The sequence below is a fragment of the Limulus polyphemus genome, unplaced genomic scaffold, assembly GCF_000517525.1.
Source record: "Limulus polyphemus unplaced genomic scaffold, Limulus_polyphemus-2.1.2 Scaffold311, whole genome shotgun sequence".
NCBI classification, from domain to species: Eukaryota; Metazoa; Arthropoda; class Merostomata; order Xiphosura; family Limulidae; genus Limulus; species Limulus polyphemus.
In genome coordinates, this window is record NW_013665921.1 from 608,973 (window position 1) to 624,083 (window position 15,111).

General features: G+C 33.3%; 1 protein-coding gene across 1 annotated transcript in view; it reads right to left on the reverse strand.

The window, feature by feature from the left end:
* The window catches only part of LOC106457283 (lachesin-like), a 25,257-nt gene extending 11,771 nt beyond the window's left edge, over positions 1–13,486 (reverse strand). Inside the window, exons 1-3 of the mRNA XM_022383145.1 lie at positions 13,322–13,486; positions 11,194–11,322; positions 8,105–8,392 (exon numbers count right to left, since the gene is read on the reverse strand). Coding sequence (XP_022238853.1) covers positions 8,105–8,392; positions 11,194–11,322; positions 13,322–13,451 — 547 coding nt within the window. The 5' untranslated portion in view covers positions 13,452–13,486. The remainder of the gene's footprint in view (positions 1–8,104; positions 8,393–11,193; positions 11,323–13,321) is intronic.
* Positions 13,487–15,111: the final 1,625 nt, after the last annotated feature.

Below are 15,111 nucleotides of genomic sequence, written 5' to 3' on the forward strand. Positions count from 1 at the left end.
TCACTGCTGAGGATGACGTTGTAACGTCGAAACATGTAGAGTCGTCAACTTTTTGAAGGCCATAGATAGGCCTAAATAGAATGTTTTTAATTGTGTATTGTCTTGTAATTCACTGCTGAGGATGACGTTGTAACGTCGAAACATGTAGAGTCGTCAACTTTTTGAAGGCTATAGATAGGCCTAAATAAAATGTTTTTAATTGTGTACCAGTTTAACGTTGAATATTATTTATGATTTTAAGACAAAATGTGTTACAAAAATTTTATCTTCTGTTTTGGTCCATTTCAGTTCTAAGGATTATTAGGAATCCTGAGGTGAAAAACTAATCCAATATTTCAGAATTGGTGAAAAAGAATTGAATAAATCATTGACTTATGAATTTGTACAGTTTGTATAGCTTGTTTATTTACGTTGGTAACCAAGCCTGTAAAAACCAACAACCAAGAGAAATTCAAACATATAATATCTTCATGTAGTTCAATAATCTATCAAAATGTGTTAATAAATCTAATACATTATTAAAATAAATAAAGTTAATAAACTAAAACTTTATAGTTAGAGTTTTCAATATGTTAGCAGGAAAACAATAAGAAAGTTCCCTAAGCAGCAAAAACCAGTATATTTTGACACATGGAATATTTATTTAATTATTTATAGAGGTTTATACTTTTTTATTTGTATTTATGGCAAAGCTACTAAGGATATTCTGAACTACTGACCAGAGGGAAAGTCAACCAGGCAGAAGCATCCAACCACCCATCAACACTAAGCGATTGACTGCCACTCTTTTAACGCACCATCAGCTAAAAGTACAGGGTATATTTTGAGGTATCGCGCGGATTTGAATCCGGCTACCCAGCTTCGAAATTCAGAGAGATAACCCGTAAGGTTACACAATGGATTATTTTCGCTCTTCCACAACGGAAAAACGAACCAGGATTTTAGTAAGTACATAAACTTACCACTGATGGACCCACCGGTGGACTTGAAGACAGGCATGAGAAATGCCAAGGGCTTTTTCGTAGCATCAAAGTGGTTCTCATCAGGAAAGGATTTAAAGATAACTGAATGATGTGTCTTACGTTGGTAGGTCAATGTTTGTTTAATTTTAGAATTTCCGAGTAAAGCTACACAAGAGCTTTCTGTGTACAAGTGTCTCTAATTTTGAACTGATAGAAGAGAAGGAAGTCATAGCTGGCCACCAGCTCCTTCTTCCAACTTTTTGGATTTACTTATATGACCGAATAGCGGGATTTGTTTGTTTGTATCTAAGCACAAAGCTACACAATGGGCTATCTTTGCTGTGCCTACCATGGGTATCGAAACCCGGATTTTAGCGTTATAAGTCCGCAGACTTACCACTATGCCAATGGGGGGTAGCAGGATTTGATTAGCACTCTTACGACATCAAAGTGCGGATAACACTTTTACGGCAACAGGTCTCGAATTATCTGGGCACTCTAAACAATATATAACACAGATTTCCCTATAAACCACAATGAAAACAAATGACATAACAAGAAAAGCTTTTAGACATACCCCCAAAAAGAAAAAGAAATACATATATATAATCTCAGAGAGCCTAATATGAAGCGGTTCACAAATCACTGCCCCCCCCCTCCAGTGGCACAGCGGTATGTCTGCGTACTTATACTGCTAGAAACCGGGTTTCGATATCCATGGTAGAGCACAGATAGCCCATTGTGTAGCTTTGTGCTTAAATACAAACAATCAAATCCTGCTATTCGGTCGTATAAGCAATATTTGGGTCTCATCGATAGCGAACAATATAAAAACAAGTTGGCGATTTCGGGGCTCACCAATTTGCATGTGAACAGTTACTTTATGTTTATTTGAGACTGTATAAACGGTGTGAACAGTTACTTTATGTTTATTTGAGACTGTATAAACGATGTGAACAGTTACTTTATGTTTATTCGAGACTGTATAAACGGTGTGAACAGTTACTTTATGTTTATTTGAGACTGTATAAACGGTGTGAACAGTTACTTTATGTTTATTTGAGACTGTATAAACGGTGTGAACAGTTACTTTATGTTTATTCGAGACTGTATAAACAATGTGAACAGTTACTTTATGTTTATTTGAGACTGTATAAACGATGTGAACAGTTACTTTATGTTTATTCGAGACTGTATAAACGATGTGAACAGTTACTTTATGTTTATTCGAGACTGTATAAACGATGTGAACAGTTACTTTATGTTTATTCGAGACTGTATAAACAATGTGAACAGTTACTTTATGTTTATTTGAGACTGTATAAACGATGTGAACAGTTACTTTATGTTTATTTGAGACTGTATAAACGATGTGAACAGTTACTTTATGTTTATTTGAGACTGTATAAACGATGTGAACAGTTACTTTATATTTATTTGAGACTGTATAAACGGTATATATGCGAATTAAAGTTTGCTAATGTATTTAGCAAACACTAAAAAAAAAAAAAGTAATCTCCCAAAATATTATTTTGACTTATCATGACTGGTTTTAGTTATTTTTGTACAAGCGTATGATATATAAAATGTTGAGTAAAACTGTAAAGCTAATGCTTGTCAACTGCTAAGCATTGGTTGTGTTTCTCACGCCCATTTTGTTAAACCATGTTTCACATTTCATTTATAAACAAAATAAAGATTGGCGTTAGTGTATCCTGTCCGGTATTAAAGTTTAAGAGAAAATCGATCTAACATAACTTCCGTTCTTTTAGTTCCTTCCCCCCCCTCTCTCGTAACTATGGAAACAGATGTATCTCAGGTCTCCCTAATATAACTACTATATGACATATCAAAAAAGGTTTCTAAACCCATAAACTGTTTCTACAGAGCAACCAACATATTTCTGTAAATGTGTTTAATTTACTTGAGTTCAGGGGTCTTTAACAAAAGTTCAAAGTTAAATTGATAAGTCAATTTCAAAATGTGATTGAAAACAGAAATGTATAATGATGTGTGCGCCTTTTACAAACTGACGAAGAATGATCCCAATAATACTTGTCATAAGACTTTAATATTAAGCCTATTAAACTTTTAAACACTGCATTCTTTATCTAGTGTCTTAGATATTTTCAAGAATTAGAAGCGTATCCCAGCCATCCTGAAAAGCTCTGTTTGGTTGGAATATTATTATAATATACTCTTCTAATTATTGAAGCTTCCCAAAGGACTAGATAGTGTTAGAAATGTAATAGTTCTAATACTAATGTCTTATGATAAGTATAATACATACTGCTTCAAAGTTAACCACACACAGAGATTTAGATAATTAATCTACTGATAGTAGAGAAACGAAAACGTGGAACGTTATCATATATGCAATATTCAAAAGTTTTTAAATAAAAAGATCGACTTTTCGCAGCTACAATTTACAGACATTTTAAAGACACAAGTTTCATGAAATTTCACAAAGTTTACTCACATGCTCACAAGAGTAAATTGTGTTACAAAAGGTTTTAAAATATGTGTGAAACCTAATTCATCACATGCACTGATAAATTCATAAACAGGAGACTACTGATTATATCCCGCAACATTAAAAAAATGGTAAATATATTTTCTTTTATTCTGAGTAACCTAGATAACCTACGCCAGTGTCATGTTTAGTATATTATTTTCCAATGAAATGACTGATTTTTTTTTACAACTGTTTCGGATGATATAGCATTCAAAGCAATGTTCCAAGAAAATTCCGAGAATTTTAATTAAAGTGACTTTTCACTGGATCATTTGTATTTTATTTCGAGGTTTGAATCCTGAAATAATAACAAATAAACTGTACAAACAGTTAAGAGTAATGTTACTTAGAAAATTAAGGGCGTACATTGAATAGCTTAAAGTATTTTGCCTGCTTAAGTTGTTTGTCAAAAGTGAGAGTATGGATATGTTATTGTGTCAAAACTTGTAAACGCGGATAAAATACATTTGTATATTATTTATCCAAATATGAAAACGATTCGCAAAGCATTTATCAGTTGTCCAGTAAAGAGAAAGATTTTTTGATAACGAATACTTTGACTAATTCCTTAGAGATATTTGAAACATATCATCCTTTATCTGTAATTGTGGTTGTGTTTTCATTTTATTTTATCACACTCGCTTCCTGATCTCTCCAAAAGAAGAACTCTTTTTTTATTACACATGTTAAGGATAAAATACCCTCAAGACCGGTTGATTACGAGTGTACATATATTTATTACTACGTATAACATTCTGAGCAAATATCCTTGTAATACAAACTATTCTTATGAATAGGGTCACCATCACTGTAATTTGTAATATTAAAAAAAAATGGGATGATTATCTCGGTAGCATATAGTACTTCCGAAAAAGAAGACAGATCAATGTTCTGTTGAAACATATAGTATGCCCCCCCCAAATCACTTTATTATGCTTATAAATCTTTTTTTGTTGTTTTTGTTTTTGCGAAGTTATCATTATATTAGCATAATTTGCTTCCTTATTCAAATATGATGTACGTAGGAGTGTTTATGGTCTATGGTAATGGTACAAGATTGAGTGCCTAAGCCTTAAAGCTCCTTTACATCATCGACGATATTCTGATGTTCCTAGTTATAGACTATTGTTCTGCAGCGTAATTTTCACTGTAGAAGGATTTTTGCTTAATACACAAAGGTCAATGTGTCCCTACTCCTCTTTTTTTCATGTTTTTCATAGTCCATCAACTGTACGCTGACGACGAGTCTCGAGAGTCTGTTTAGAAAACCCAAAAGCAAAGAAGTTCAAGAGAAATGTTTGTGAATGGGATAGCATGAATTCCTACTTGTACTTGCATCAAACCTGGAGCAACTAAAATGTTGACCCAGGTTTGTGTCTAGATACTTTGTTTTGATAGATCATACATTACGGGCATCTAGTTCGTGCAAGGATGATATTTCCTCACGGCATAATGGTGCTAATGCGTTAGTATGATACTGTCCTCTTTGCGTCTTTCCCAGTTATCCATACGTTTAACTTACATTATAGCTCTAACCTGCAACAAACGTAACTCCTCCGAAATACTTTTACGACAATTTTTGTGCCACTTTAAAAACGTCTTATCACTGGAGGAGCTTTAACATGCAACAAACGTAACTCCTTCGAAATACTTTCACGACAATTTTTGTGCCACTTTAAAAACGTCTTATCACTGGAGGAGCTCTAACCTGCAACAAACGTAACTCGTCCGAAATACTTTGACGACAATTTTTGTGCCACTTTAAAAACGTCTTATCACTGGAGGAGCTCTAATCTGCAACAAACGTAACTCGTCCGAAATACTTTCACGACAATTTTTGTGCCACTTTAAAAACGCTTATCACTGGAGGAACGACAATAAGCTGTCTGGTTTCTTGTAGACATATGCTTCATAAACAACGTCATTTTATTTGAGATTTAATTTTGGATAGGGGCGGGTAAAATTTTTAAGGTAGCTCTAGGACTTTTCTAAAGTGAAAATGCAATAACGATTGGGTCTTGCATCGGGTTGTACTATAACTTTACAGTACACACAGTAAAAGCGTAAAACTGGTACTTTGTACTCAGGTTTTTTTAATCTTCCTGTGTGTGTGTGAATGGGGTAATGTCCATCCTTTCACCTCACAAGTAGTGCTCCCGTGCTCTTCCAATGTGATCACATGTTACCATTTTTCACAGGTGATGACATATTTCCATTTTTCACATGCCAGGTGCATGAATAGGAGAAAATGCTTTAGAAATAGCATTATCTCCGACAAATTGTGTAAAATTATTTTAGCTATACAGTGCATTGTTTAAAATCAATCACTAAACAGGAATTTCAAAGAAATTATACTAATGTTTATAAAAAAGGGTTTTAAATTAGAGTCATAAAAGCTGTATTATAAAAAACAGATAGGGTTTTGCAAGCTTTCGAACGAAGTTATTCGTTCACAGCTGCAGTGTCAACATCGTGAAAAAAAAACTAATTTACAAAACAAATAAATTACTCCAATATTTTACAACTAATTTTAATAAAAATTATTACAAGTGATTCCCATTCGTATTTAATGTTCTCAAAGATATAGTTATTTTCACAGCTTGCTTTAGTTTTATTTGTTCTATTGTTATGTTTATTTGTTTGTTTTAGCACAAAGCAACACAAGAAACTGGTTATGCTATGTCCACCATGGGGAATCGAATCCCGAGTTTTAGCGTTGTAAATCCGTGAACTTAACGCTGACTCACCGGGGAACCCGATATATCAAAATTATAATTATTTACCCCTTGAAACGACACTCTACGAGATCTATTCAATAAAATATACATGATCCTATTTACATTTCTGTAGAGATCAAGTTTCCGAATCAGCTGGAGACTTAACCTTTAACTCAGAAACCCTTGATTTTTCCACACTGCAAACTCTACTATAGAATGTGTGTTTTGAAATATTTATAGCAACTTTAGAGCCACAGTGGTGAAAAAAGTGGATTTCCATATACATGCTTATCTGGTGACATTCAACAAATACCAATATGTCTACCACAATTTTACAACTCACGTGTTATTCGCATCAACACCGCCGAATAATGTATTACACAGCACTTCTTAGTGGTTTAAAACAAAGGTGTTTGTTATCTTATTTAACGTCAACAGAACAAGTTGTGAACGAATAACTTTGTTCGAAAGCTTGCAAAAACCTATCTGTTTTTTATAATACAACTTTTTCACGCATATACATGACGATAATGTAAAACCCTTATATAACTTTAGAAACCTAAAATATCAAAAACCTAATGGATTAATTTTACTTTTTCATTGCATAAAAATAATTAAATTAAGTTCCTTAATACTTATGTTTCAAACAGTTAGTGAAAATTCTTGGATCATAAAATGTATAAAATACTATTGTTATCACATTTAGCAGGCCAAAGATGTTGGGGCATAAAATATTATATAATACATGAGGAGGAACATTGATGAATAAGGTATGGAAAATATATGTATGTAACTCACAAATATTATAGTTTGACGATATTTATTATGTTACAAAGGAAGATTGGCAAGGTCAGTGACCAAAGGCTAATGGAGTTATACAGGTCACTCTGAATGACGATTTTACAATTACGTTTGTGTCTGTCTTTTTTTTCTTTTCTTTAAAAGCATTTTTATCTTGACGAAGAGAATTTTTTCACTGATGATTTGTTGCAGCACTTGATGTGACAAATTCAAGGTGTGTACTAGTAGTGACCCCATAGTAGTGACCCCAAAGTGACCTCAAATAAAGTGAAATTCATTTCACATCTTATAAATTATGTTACAATAATTATATAAAGCGACGTACATGAAAACACTTATTAAATAGTGCAAATTCATTTCTTTATATCATAGTCATAGTGCTATATCATTATGCTCACATAGTACTACCGTATTTCAACCCTTCCTCAACTTGAATTGCTTAGATATTTCTATACAATGCTGCAAAATCCTCTATGAAAGTCTTTTTTCTGTTAAAAGTTGGTTTGAACGCTCAAACTGTGATTTTGTATTTTTGGTAAATAGATAGAAAGTTCCGGCGTTTTGTTTTTGTTTACAGTTTTCAGTAGATTTTCTTATAATGCTGCCAAAAAAAGTCAAGATATTAAAATATGATCATAACGTGTTCAAATAAATCTTGATATTCATTTTATTTCCATATCCTAATATCGTTTTTGCACGAAATGTAAGTTTCTACCATTTGGTTTCTGTTGATCCAACTGACCTGAAACTAGTGTTAAAACTCGATAACGAGGAACCCACTTTGAGACTAATAATGGTTGGAGACGGCTTGAATGGGTAATGAAGAAAAAAAACCTTGTCGAAACGTTGTACGTTTGCTGTTATGTTAAACTTATATTAAAGTTTTTCTTCGTTACCCATTCAAGCCGTTTCCAACCATTATTAGTGTTAAAACATTTTATTCTATACGTATTTCAATACGATACTATTTAAATATTAACTGATGCTACCAGTTTTCCTTTGTCGCTGTCATTGATAAATACACGTGAGATAAAATAATTTGAAGTAATGTTATATGACATTTAAAACAGCTAGGCTTAATGAGAACATTAAAACGTAAGAGAACTCACCGTGAAGACGAATAAACCCTTCTTTTTCACCAAACGAATTTTTGGCTCCACATTTGTAGGAACTGAAATCTTCTTTTTGAAGATTGCTTATTTTCAGTTTCATATCGACATTATAGGAATCGTACACTTCAGTAAGTTGATATTTTTTGCTCGCTAGTAGCAGGGTGTCTTCATTTCTCACCCAAGAGGTCATAGGACGTGGCCAGGCTTGAACCCTACATTCCAGTATTACGTCATTTCCTGGAGTGGCTCCAATAACTTGATTGGGCACCCGAATTTGGGGAGGAACTGAGTTATAAATATGGAAAATATTGTTCACACAAATTCTACTTGAGGAAATTTATTAATCCTGAAACCTTCTGCTCTCAATCATAAATACACGTCGTATAAAATAATTGAATGTGCGAAATCGTGTATTATCACACAAGATAGATTACATATTGCAAATTTCTATACGTTTAGAAAGTGACTTGATTTATGATGCAAATTTGATTCAAATCGTTTTACTTGAAAATAAATTAACAAATCAATTACTGTGATAATCATTGTAAATACATTAACACGTTGTTGTGCTATTGATATCGAACTGTGACTTATGTACAATATATACAATTTCTAGGCATTTCAAATTCAATGTAATTTCATTTTCTGGAGAATCATCCCGTGTAATACCTAAAATCATACTTAAGATACTGATGTAGGATCATAAAACGGGTAATATACATTTGTATTGATACATGATTCATGTGTAAACACCACACATTCTGTATAGATTATAGTTTCTCACTAACGGACGTTCATACACACACACAAAAAAAATGAAGGACACGATTATTGATGTTAAAATTCTAGTCAACATCTTTTTTTTCTTCCAAGAAAGCCCCCCAGTGACACAGCGGTATGTCTGCGGACTTACAACGCTAGAAACCGGGTTTCAATACCCGTGGTGGGCAGAGCACAGATAGCCCTTGTGTAGCTTTGTGCATAATTAAAAACAAACAAACAATCTTCCAAGAAACAGTTTTAGGAAGTGTTTGTTTGTTTGTTTTCAATTTCGCGCAAAGCTATACAAGGGCTATCTGCGCTAGCCGTCCCTAATTTAGCAATGTAAGACTAGAGGGAAGGCAGCTAATCATCACCACCCACCGCCAAGTCTAGGGCTACTCTTTTACCAACGAAAAGTGGAATTGACCGTCACATAATAACGCCCCCACGGCTGAAAGGGCGAGCATGTTTGGTGTGACGGGGATTCGAACCCACGATCCTCAGATTCCGAGTCGAGCGCCCTAACCACCTGGCCATGCCGGGGCTTTAGGAAGTGTGAATTGATATAGATGCTTAAAGACAAAAGATACACCATTACCGCTACAATATTCACTATTTACGAATTCCAATGTATTTACGCTCATTAAAAGTTCTTCCTTATGGAACATAACTCTTCAGTATCTATTTTACAGATGAAGCTTATAAAGAAGCTTTCTCTTAAGGTACAGTGGTAAGTCTCACAGCTTACAATGCTAAAATTTGAGTTTCGATACCCGCGGTGGGCAAAGCACAGATAGTCCCATGTGTAGTTTTGTACTTCATAACAAACAAAATGACCCCCCACAGTGGCACAGCGGCATGTCTGCAGACTTGCAACGCTAGAATCCGGGTTTCGATACCCGTGGTGGGCAGAACACAGATAACCCATTGTGTAGCTTTGTGGTTAATTACAAACAAACAAACAGACAAGTTTGTTCGTTTTCTTTTATCGGAAAATTCCCATTTTGAAAAGTATTTAATGATCACCTATTGAAAACTTTTACAGAACAGCTAACTTACTCACTTTAAACAGGTGGAAGTAATTCTAGAAAACATGTTTTGTAAGACTGTATAGCGTAGAAATTACAAATTTGGAGGCCCTGCACAAATAAAACTTAATGATAAAATGAATACGGAAGTAAAAAAAAAATTGTTGTTATTGAAATTGTTTGGGCTTTCTTTGCAGGACTTTAATTTGTTTTAGCGCAAAGCTAACAATAAGCTATCTGCGCTATGTCCACCACGGGGAATCAAGCCACAACTTTTATCGTTGGAACTTTGTAAACTTACCACTGATCAACTGGGGGGCTGTATATGTAGATTGGAAGTAAACTAAACTTTTAAGAAATCTAATCGATGTTATGATTCTAGTCTTATATAATTCTGTAATTATAAAATATGTTTTATCAAACTACTATTGTACATGAATTATTTTAAGAATGGTGTTTGCATTGAAATTGTTTTCGTCAGTGACCCTAGTTTTGACCAGCCTGTGATACGTTGTTAACGTGGTACTACTCTGAAGGAAAGTATTAACACATTAGAAGATTTTTTTGTTTATTATTAAGAGTAGTGAGGTAACAATCGTTCATAAGCACCGTATTCCAACCATAATTAAAAGCAATTAAAAATGTTTGAGGTCCGAAGTCACGGCAAGACGTGACTGTGGTCAATAGGTGTCGCACCAAATTAATATGGCTAAAGATTACATTCAGAACCTTTGTAATCTCAGGAGAAGTGCTAACATCAGTAAGAAAATTCAGCTAAAGCTTAAGCCTTGATTTTTTATAACGTATGCGCATAAACTGTTCTTACTGGGCAAGACGTATTAACAATGTTAGTAGGTTTGGACATGTACTTCAAAAAGGGTTTTACAGACTTCACAAAGGGATTCTCATAAAAAAAAGTCGAGTCTTCAGTACCAGGGTTGCATCTGGACTTCTTTGTAGAGTTCAAGACCAGAAAAATTAAACAATCTGGACATATCTCAAAAAAAGAAGATATTCCAAAGAAAAGATGGTCAAAGGATATTCCAAACAAAAGATGGCGAAGGAGAACATAGTTATAGACTAATGGTTAAACAGGTAAGTTAGGGGGCTCGGTGGAAAGACACGGCATTAGGTATTGTTTTGAGGAATGCCAAAAAGAGGACAAAGAACAGAATTCTGTTCCTCTTGCATTAACTTGGCCTATCTATTTCGACTGGTTTCTAGATAACCAAACACAGACATTCATATATATATATATATACACACACACAAAGAGAACTTGATGGCAATACTTACAGTTTACATCCAGCATAATACGTTTGCTTACTGAAGGAGGGATTCCATTCGAGGCAATGCACAAGTAAGCTCCCATATGTATCCTGATAACATGAGTTAAGTTCAAGAAGGTCCCTTTAACCTTGGCCGCTAAAGAAAGTATAAAACTCCTATATCAGTAACAAAAATAATGAACTAGATAACCAATTAGGCCTTAAGAAAGACATTAATACCTTTAATGATACGATGATACCCAAAATGTTAATATATCACTGCGCTGTAGTGAAAAAAAAATACAGTAAAATGAATACGGTGTAAAATAATTTATATTTGGAAATTTCAGGATTTTTGTAACTCTGTTAGAAATTTATAGGTTTTTAAACAGTGTATTCCGTTTTGGAGAAATGATAACAGCAAAACAAAGAGATATAGAGTGAGGATAAACCATTTTGAACATAAAAATTTGATTAGGCATGAAATAGTAGTCCATTTATAGTTGATAGAGTTATTTTAAAATTTGTAAAATATTTATAAGATTACGTAGACAATGTTTGTACAATGGATACCCTAGTAAAAAGTAGTTCCATAATATTTAACTAGGGTATCTTGCTACCAAACGCTATGAAGATTGTTTGTTGAATTCTGCCAAAATGTTCATGACGGATATCTACCAAAGCAGACCGACCCTAATTTAGAAGTGATAGACTAGAGGAAATGCAACTAGTCAATATCACCTTCCGCCAACTCTTGGGTTATCATACCGAATAGTGGGATTGATCGTCACATTAAAGCGCCTCCGTGGCGTTGATGAGATTCGAACTCACAACCCGCAGAGTGCGAGTCCAGCACAGTAACAACCAGGCCATGTCAAGCTCACTATGAATAAAAACATTTTATTGTTTTTACACTATTAGAAAAAATATTAAGCTGTCATTGGAAGATAAAACAAGGACTTATGAGTTCTTTTTTTCTGTATGAGTAATGTTCTATATTTTGTGTTCTCACTTGAAGATAAAACACTGACTTATAAGTTCTTTTTTTCTGTATAAGTAATGTTCTACATTTTGTGTTCTCACTTGAAGATAAAACAACGACTTATGAGTTCTTTTTTTCTGTATAAGTAATGTTCTATATTTTGTGTTCTCACTTGAAGATAAAACACTGACTTATAAGTTCTACTATTTTGTATAAGCAGTTGTAAAAATACAGGCAATGTTCTATATTTTGTGGTGTTTAGATTTTGAATTCTTCGTTTTTCCTTTGTTCAATTCAAAGGATTTGTTCTGTAAGTATATAATGTAAAAGTAATTTAATTGTAAGCATTGGTAATAATACTTAAATATTTAAAACTCCAGCAATATACATTATGTTTCTAATATACTCTTTTTTTTTATTAGATTTTTTTATACTTAATGAGGAAAATTTAAAACTCCAATCAACAAAAGAAGCGTTTTTGTAGTTTTAGCGAATTGAAGGATATATACTTTGCAATGAATTGAGGAAAGTTAGAAACTTTAAAAAATTGCACGAATGTTAGCCAAATATTTTTCAAAAATGTCCAATGACTGTATGTGCTTAAACACAGAAAATATAATGTAGCTGCTAAGGTTTGGTTTGTTTCGAATTTCGCGCAAAGTTTCTTGAGGGCTAGCCGTTTCTAATTTAGCATTGCTAGACTAGAGGAAAGGCAGTTAGTCAACAGCACCCACTGCCAACTCTAGGGCTCCTCTTTTAACAACGAATACTGTGATTAACCATAACATTAGAACGCCCCCACGGTTAAAAGGGCGAACATATTCGGTGATGAGGATTCGAATTCGCGACCTGCAGATAATTGTTATGTCTTCACGCGATTAAAACACAGTAATTCTAAAGTCGTGGACAAGAATTTGAACAAAAGAAATGGATCCTCTGTAATGGATAAATTTCCTCCAGTCAACTGAAATTGCAGTCATATAAAATAAACTTGTGTGAGGACCATCACTTTTATTGCATGCACGTTATTGTCGAATGGTGATGTGTGTGCATGTGATTCTGCTGTCTTGTTGGAGTAATATTTTTTATATTACGACATGTGGTGTGAAAAGTCTGGAAACATAAGGAATGTCCCAGATTTCCTTTAGTGGCCACCTTTAACCCGTTTACTTGCCTGAATATGATTTTGTGCCGAACGATCCCAGGTTAATATCTCTCCCATCTTCTCGCCTCCAGAATATTTTCGGTTGGGGATAACCAGAGGCAGTGCAGTGAAGACTGACTGATGACCTTTCGTTCACCATGACATCAGAACTTGTTCCATTCTCTTGGATCGTCGGTGGAACTAAAAACAAAATAATAAATAGAACGTTGAAAGAATAAGTAGGACATTATTTTTCGAAATATCGGGTATAGTTACACGTGCTATAAGATAATCCCAAACAATCAAAGTCGATGTCAATAATTACTGGAGAAAATCTTTGATTGCTTGCTATTTGTCTCAATTTCACTAAAAAAATCTATGACGTTCTTTATGGTTAGCGTTTTGTAGTTTTATTCATTGTAAAGTACGAAGAAGAAGATACAGTAATTAGAAAAAATAATTGTATTATTTTACTAAATGAAAAGGGAAGAGAAAGACATATTATCTAAGTAATTATATAGTTATTAATTAATTTACAACGGATACCTCAACGAGATTCAAACATTTATTACTACTTGCTACTACAGTTAAGTTATTAAGCTTCAAATATTGTGATTTCAAGTATTCACTCCGCTGTTTTGAAATCTTTAATATTTCTAAATCAATTAGAATATTAATGATGACATACTGATTTAAACATTGAAAGTTCATTTACTGATTTTTTAAGCATCGTGAATAAACAAGGAAATGAAAAGGGAGTTATGATGATTCATGGAATTAGAGCATATTCCAGGCAGTCAAGATATGTTTAAAAACCTAGAAAATCTAACGAGCTTTCATACTTTTTGTCTAACAATAAAACTTCGCCATCTTAAAATTTGTATTGTTTTTAAATCATAAGAAGAAAAAAGTATTTTGTCGATATTTTACTGAATCCCCAACAGTCTACAGGCTTACGACATTGAAAATAAGGTTTTGATATCCTTGATGGGCAGAGCATAGATAGCACATTGTACATAAGTTATGGTAACTGATGGACATTAGATCATTGAGTAAAAGAAAGTTCTGTACTTAAATTATGGTAACTTATGGACATTAGATCATTGTGCAGAAGAAAGTTCTGTACTTAAATTATGGTAACTTATGGACATTAGATCATTGTGCAGAAGAAAGTTCTGTACTTAAGTTATGGTAACTTATGGACATTAGATCATTGTGCAGAAGAAAGTTCTGTACTTTAGTTGTGGTAACTTACGTACGGAAGTAACGGAGTCAAAAGAAAAACAACATCTTTCTGTATGTAATATGATTGGAAAAATGTATTAAAATTTATTAATTTATTGCTTGTTTTTAAGAGTTAAATTATTTAATGACTAGTGATTCGATTATTTCGAAGTTCAAAGTTCACTGTGTCCTTATGGAAATAAATGTTAATTTTCTTTAAAGAAACAATGGCACAACATTTTAACTTTACATATTATTGCTTTGAAGTTGTTGTTTTTTGTATGCTATTATAAAAATATAACTCTGATATGTATCGTAGTTATAATCACATTAAAGCTTATAAGAAAGGAATAAAGTTAGCTTACACAAATTGTACACCAAATAAATGACACGTATAGAAACAAAAGAAAATTTCAAATAGATTTGTAACACCAACAGAATACTCAAGTTACGTATTACGTTAAAGAGTATGCTCCCCAAAAAATGACACCTTGTTAAAATGACAATCAGTTATGATAGAAAAGTTAATCTATATATATATATATATATATAAAGAGTTTCAACACGTTTTATACTAGACATAAGAAAGGCTAGTG